General features: G+C 46.7%; 1 protein-coding gene across 1 annotated transcript in view; it reads left to right on the top strand.

Moving 5' to 3' along the window:
- LOC143301220 (rab11 family-interacting protein 5-like) overlaps positions 1–7,500 on the top strand; it is a 55,544-nt gene that overhangs the window by 8,179 nt on the left and 39,865 nt on the right. Inside the window, exon 2 of the mRNA XM_076615349.1 lies at positions 769–835. Coding sequence (XP_076471464.1) covers positions 799–835 — 37 coding nt within the window. The 5' untranslated portion in view covers positions 769–798. The remainder of the gene's footprint in view (positions 1–768; positions 836–7,500) is intronic.

Below are 7,500 nucleotides of genomic sequence, written 5' to 3'. Positions count from 1 at the left end.
CTGATGTTAATGTTGTTGCTGCTGTTGTTAATGATGTGACTGTTGTTGATGTTGCTGCTGTTGTTAATGTTGTGACTGTTGCTGATGTTAATGTTGTTGCTGATGTTGTTAATGTTGTTGCTGATGTTAATGTTGTTGCTGATGTTGTTAATGATGTGACTGTCGCTGCTGTTGTTAATGTGAGTGTTGCTGTTGTTGTTAATGTTGTGACTGTTGCTATTGTTGTGAATGTTGATACTGTTGTTGTTAATGTTGTGACTGTTGCTGATGTTGTTACTATTGTTGCTGACGTTGTTAATGTTGTTGCTGCTGTTGTTAATGATGTGACTGTTGCTGATGTTGTTTATGTTGTTGTTAATGTTGTGACTGTTGCTGCTGTTGTTAATGTTGTTGTTAATGATGTGACTGTTGCTGATATTGTTAATGATGTGACTGTTGCTATTGTTGTTAATGTTGATATTTCTGCTGCTGTTAATGATGTGATTGTTGCTGTTGTTGTTAATGATGTGATTGTTGCTGTTGTTGTTAATGTTGTTGCTGTTGTTGTTAATGATGTGATTGTTGATGTTGTTGTTAATGATGTGACTGGTGCTATTGTTGTTAATGTTGTGACTGGTGCTATTGTTGTTAATGTTGATATTGCTGCTGTTAGTGTTGTCATCGCTGCTGTTGTTAATGATGTTGCTGCTGTTGTGGATGTTGTCGTCGCTGCTGTTGTAAGTGATGTTGCTGCTGTTGCTAATGCGCACTGTTGGTGTGACGTTTCAGCAGAGCAGCAGAGCATCAAGGGAGACAACCATGAGCACGTGGAGCCCCTCTCTGGTCCAGTTCACAGGTAAGCTTAGAGTGCTGTGCCCCTGTTTGGTGCCCTGTCTCTTCCTGTTTCTGGCTGTCTTTAGAATGTTGATGATGATGATGAGGAGGAGGAGGAGGAGCAGCAGGAGCAGCAGAAGAATAGTATACCTACATCTACACAAATGATGCTTTATCAAACCTCCAAAAGCGCTTTACAACACGTCAGTAAGACACAAAGCACACAAGAACACACGCACGCACACACGCACGCACACACGCACGCACACACACTCTCTCTCTCTCCCTCTCTCTCTGTCTCCCTCTCCCTCTCTCTCTCTCTCTCTCTCCCTCCCTCTCTCAATCACTCCGTCACACAAACACACACACACACACACACACACACACACACACACACACACACACACACACACACACACACACACATACACAATCACTCTCTCTGTCTCCGTATCTGTATCTGTATCTCTCCTCTTTCCGTCCGTCTCTGTCTTCTCTCTGTGTGTGTCTCTTCTCTCTCTGTCTCTGCCTCTCTCTCTCTCTGTTCATCAGTTCTATAAATAAAACAGCAATTAACCAAAACGCCAGCTCCATACACCAGGTTTACAGTCGGGGAAGACGCCATCGGAGATTCCCGGTAGAGATAAAAACTTGACTGTGTCCCAGTAATGGCCGATCGTGCTGATACATTGCCAAGTGGAAAACACGTTGTCTTGATGACTGCTCTGTGTGTGTGTGCGCGCGCGCGCGCGCGCGTGTGTGTGTGTGTGTGTGTGTGTGTTCCTTTGTTCTGTTGTTGAATGTCTTCACAGTCATTGTGATTTTAGACAAAGATCAGCTCCCTCCCCCACCCTACCCCCACCCCACCCCCTTTCTCATCTCATCGCACAATGTCCCATCCTTCTCTCCCTCGGTATGAAATCAGTCAACGAATTGAAGAAAATAAGGAAAAGAAAGAGAGAAAGAAAGAAAGTAAAACCAGAAAGAAACTGGTCCTCTGGTAACGTTACAACGGGAGCAAACTGCCTTCTAACTATACTTCGTTCCAACGTTATTGGATCGTCATACATAATGCAACGCGCGCGTGTTTGTGTGTGTGTGCGTGCGTGTGTCTGTGCGTGTGTCTGTGCGTGTGTGTGTAGTAGTCATCAAATTGACGCATTTCCACAAAAAGGATATTAGACGGGGAAAGAGTAGGAGGGAGGGGGGAGTGGGAAGGGGTGGGGGGTGGGGGGGGGTCGGGGGGGGTGGGTGTTCGCGCCTGTGTGTGCGCTCGTTGGTATTGGAGGTGTGGGGCATTGTTTTTCTCGTGCGAAAAAGTTCGTATAAAAAAAAAAATTAAGAAAAAAAAGTATTGTGAGAAGTAGAGCAGAAAGTGTGGTAATTAGCCAAGCATTATATTTACAGATGCCGGTCAGATTTGTCCATTGTTTATTAGGAGACATAAACAGTATGCCCGTGGAGACAGTACCGGAAATAAAGTTGGCGAAATGAATTGTCGTCGTTTTTCTTTCGTTCCGTCCTCGTTGGATGTACTTCATGCCGTTGACTGAAGGCTTTTTGACTTTGTGTGAACCGATGTTTTGTGCTGGGCTTGGGCTTGGTTTCTTTGTTTCTTTGCTTTCCTGCGCTGTTTCTTTGCTTTCCTGCGCTGTTTCTTTGCTTTCCTGCGCTGTTTCTTTGCTTTCCTGCGCTGTTTCGTGCTTTGCTGTGCTGTTTCGTGCTGTGCTGTGCTCTGCTTTCAGGTTTTGTATTGTATTTGTATTTCTTTTTATCACAACAGATTTCTCTGTGTGAAATTCGGGCTGCTCTCCCCCAGGGAGAGCGCGTCGCTACACTACAGCGCCACCCAATGTTTTGTATTTTTTCCTGCGTGCAGTTTTATTTCTTTTTCCTGTCGAAGTGGATTTTTCTACAGAATTTTGCCAGGAACAACCCTTTTGTTGCCGTGGGTTCTTTTACGTGCGCTAAGTGCATGTTGCACACGGGACCTCGGTTTATCGTCTCATCCGAATGACTAGCGTCCAGACCACCACTCAAGGTCTAGCAGAGGGGGAGAAAATATCGGCGGCTGAGCCGTGATTCGAACCAGCGCGCTCAGATTCTCTCGCTTCCTAGGCGGACGCGTTACCTCTAGGCCATCACTCCACTTGTGCTGTTATTATGTAGTGTACGGTGTTGTGGGGTTGTTGTTGTTGTTGTTTTTTTTGTTTCCTTTTGAACCTGTTGTGTTGTTGCATTGTGCTGTGTTTGGTTCCCCGTCACCTGTGCCGTTTCCCCTGTGATGTGAGGCTGCACAGCCTCTGGCCGGGCTGGCCCAGCACCTGTCCTGGTTCAGACACACGGACAGACGGCGGTGACAGTGTCGATAAGAACTATTTCCCCCCTGTCATCATGGCTGTGTTGTTGGGGAGTTTACAGGTCGTGGTGTTCCCTTTTGCGATGCACAACTGTGGGTATGTTGTAATAACTGTCATTTGTCTGTCTGTGTGTCTGAGAGAGAGAGAGAGCGAGCGTGTGTGTGTGTGTGTGTGTGTGTGTGTGTGTGTGTGTGTGAGTGATAGAGAGAGAGCGTGCGTGCGTGTGTGTGTGTGTGTGTGTGTGTGTGTGTGTGTGTGATAGAGGAAGAGATTGAGTTTGACATGGGCGTAGGAAAATGTCACTGTCCTGACCTCTGTTCTGTGCCCCCCCCGCCCCGTCCCCGTCCCCCCAACACACATTTCTCCTGAGACACTTGTCCAGGTGGGAAGGGGTAGGGGGAGGGAGAGAGGCTGACAGAGAGGGGCAGGAGACAGAATGGGGGAGAGGAAGATATAGGGAGAGACAGAGGAGGGGGGGTAGGGAGGGGGAGAGAGGGAGGAAGAGAGAGGGAGGGAGAGAGAGAGTAGGGCATGAGAAATATGGAAGCGAAAGAAAGAGACCTAGTTTTGTTTTTTCTTTGTGAGGAAGGAGGGAGGGGGTGTGTGGGGAGGGGCTGTAGGAAAGGAAAGACTGGAGGAGAAAAAGGTGGAAAGAGAAAGGGGGTGGAGGGACAGAGAAACAAAGAGCAGAGAGTGTGGGAAAGGACACATGCCCGCATGCACACACACACACACACACACACACACACACACACACACACACACACACACACACACACACACCACACACACCACGCACACACGACGCACACACGCACACACACACCACACACACCACACACACACACACACACACACACACTCCACCGCCACACCACACCACACCACAAGACTCGATGACTTTTGTCGCGCCCGATATGCCATACATACAGGCTGACAGCTGATCTGTCTCCATCTGTTGTTGTTTTTTTTCGACTGTTGGTCATGTCCCACTTACACACACACACACACACACACACACACACACACACACACACACAGGCGCGCGCGCGCGCGCACGTACACACACACACACACACACACACACTTACTCACTCACTCACTCACTCACTCACTCACTCACTCACTCACTCACTCACACAATCACTCACTCACTCACACTCACTCACTCACTCACTCACAATCACTCACTCACACTCACTCACAAACTCACACTCACTCACAAACTCATACTCACAAACTCACACACACTCACACACACACACACACACACACACACACACACACACACACACACACACACTCACTCACTCACAAACTCACACTCACAAACTCACACCCACTTACACTCACACACACACTCACTCACACACATACTCACTCACTCACTCGCACTGACTCACTCACTCTCACACTCACTCTCACTCACTCACACACACGCACACACTCACACTCACACTCACTCACTCACAGACACTCACACTCACTCACTCACACACTCACTCACGGTGTGGTTAGGAGGAAGGAGGGGAAAAGTGTGTAAATTATTGTTGGAACAAATATGTTTTCAGATTAGATTTACAAGACTTAATGGTGGAACACTGACGTTTTGTGGAAAAGGTTTCCTGAACCAAGAACCGCAGTGTGCTTATCATTGGGAAACTACAGGACTTGCCTTTGTAACGCATGAAATCAAACTGAACTAAACTTGGACATGGTACAGAATTTGGGATACGAAAGGCTTTGTGTTTATAATCAGTCACTGTGACCATGCCATACACATTAGGCATAGTGCTTACAATCAGTCACTATGGAAATGATACAGAAGTTGGGACACATTAGGCATAGTGCTTACAATCAGTCACTATGGAAATGATATAGAAGTTGGGACACATTAGGCATAGTGCTTACAATCAGTCACTATGGAAATGATATAGAAGTTAGGACACATTAGGCATAGTGCTTACAATCAGTCACTATGGAAATGATACAGAAGTTGAGACACATTAGGCATAGTGCTTACAATCAGTCACTATGGAAATGATACAGAAGTTGGGACACATTAGGCATAGTGCTTACAATCAGTCACTATGGAAATGATATAGAAGTTGGGACACATTAGGCATAGTGCTTACAATCAGTCACTATGGAAATGATACAGAAGTTGGGACACATTAGGCATAGTGCTTACAATCAGTCACTATGGAAATGATACAGAAGTTAGGACACATTAGGCATAGTGCTTACAATCAGTCACTATGGAAATGATATAGTTGTTGGGACACATTAGGCATAGTGCTTACAATCAGTCACTATGGAAATGATACAGAAGTTGGGACACATTAGGCATAGTGCTTACAATCAGTCACTATGGAAATGATACAGAAGTTGGGACACATTAGGCGTTGTGAACCCCAACAGAGCCCCAGACCACGGAAAATGGGTCACACAACGTATATCATACTGACGGTAAAATCGCTTCAACTACGCGCGAAAATTGGCGTTGAAAGAAGTCACTGAAACGGGAAATGACTTGAATTATACCACGGGAAAAAACAGTCTGGCTTCCGTACGGGAACGTGAGAACTAGTAGGCCTGATGTAGGGACTAGTACAGTGGGCCTGATGTAGGGACTAGTACAGTGGGCCTGATGTAGGGACTAGTACAGTGGGCCTGATGTAGGGACTAGTACAGTGGGCCTGATGTAGGGACTAGTAGGCCTGATGTAGGGACTAGTACAGTGGGCCTGTTGTAGGGACTAGTATAGTGGGCCTGATGTAGGGACTAGTACAGTGGGCCTGATGTAGGGACTAGTACAGTGGGCCTGATGTAGGGACTAGTACAGTGGGCCTGATGTAGGGACTAGTACAGTGGGCCTGATGTAGGGACTAGTATAGTGGGCCTGATGTAGGGACTAGTACAGTGGGTCTGATGTAGGGACTAGTACAGTGGGCCTGTTGTAGGGACTAGTACAGTGGGCCTGTTGTAGGGACTAGTACAGTGGGCCTGATGTAGGGACTTGTATAGTGGGCCTGATGTAGGGACTAGTATAGTGGGCCTGATGTAGGGACTAGTACAGTGGGCCTGATGTAGGAACTAGTATAGTGGGCCTGATGTAGGGACTTGTATAGTGGGCCTGATGTAGGGACTAGTACAGTGGGCCTGATGTAGGGACTAGTACAGTGGGCCTGATGTAGGGACTAGTACAGTGGGCCTGATGTCCGCATTGACACACAGTGCCCCCCTGACAGTCTCCCGGAAGCAGGCAGTATTTCCCTGTCAGTCAGACGTACTTAGGACAAGCTGATGTCTTTTAACTGATTTATTTAAGCCAACTTGCTTGTCGTCTCCATGGCCACCGGGAAGTAGAACAATGTATGGCAGCACGCGAGCGTTGAAAGAAGAAAGGAAAGGGGTGAAAAAGACGGAAGAAGAAAAAAAAATAAACGTGCAAGAAAAAGGAATATAAACGAAAGAAGAATGGAAAAAAGAAAAGGGAAAGAGGGATGGAGAAGATGAAAGGAGAAGATAGAAAGATAAATGAAGTTAAAGCAGGAAAAAAAAGAAAGAAGCAGGAGGGATGAAGAAAAGGGAAGGAAAGAAGAAAGGAAGGCAGGCAGGAAGGAAGAACTGAAGGACGAACAAGAACGAAAGAATGAAAGTGGGACAAAAGGAAAAAGGAAAGAAGGAAGAGAGGCAGGCAGGAAGATAGAAAATAATGAAGGACGAAAAAGAACGAAAGAAAGGAAGAAAGAAAGAAAAAGAAAGGATGAAAAAGGAAGAAAAGTGAAACGGAGGAAAAGAAGGCTGAGAAAGAAAAAAGAAGGTAAGAAAAAAAGAGAAACGGAAGCCCTACAGAACACAAACAACCACCCCCTTTGGTCCCCGTGATAATGATCTCACGGTTTGTATCGATTTGTACAAAACACGGATTCCCGCCACTGCCACTTCCGGGCAAAGGAAGTTACCGCCCTTGGGGGATGGTCAGCGTCGTCATGTGATCTCGGGTATCGGGTGGCGCCGCCTGGTGGGTGACATGTTTTGTAGTCGGCGTGTTGCATTAACAACGATAGCTTCTGAGGGAAGGGCTGTTGTTGTTGTTGTTGTATTTTATCATCATTGTCATCATCAACTGCGCGCGCGCGCGCGTGTGTGTGTGTGTGTGTGTGTGAAAGAGAGAGAGAGAGAGCGAGCACTGCCAGTGGTGAGACAGAAGCCATTATTGATTGGTGTCCTTGACTTCTGTTCTGTATTGTCTGTGAGCTTCTTCCAGCCATTCCATCAGATTGTACAGCACGTATACTGCACCCTCCCCCACCCCCACCCA

This window comes from Babylonia areolata, chromosome 27 (genome assembly GCF_041734735.1).
Source record: "Babylonia areolata isolate BAREFJ2019XMU chromosome 27, ASM4173473v1, whole genome shotgun sequence".
Classification (NCBI taxonomy): Eukaryota; Metazoa; Mollusca; class Gastropoda; order Neogastropoda; family Buccinidae; genus Babylonia; species Babylonia areolata.
Note: the sequence above shows the minus strand (reverse complement) of the source record. Positions and strands in the feature narration are given on the sequence as shown.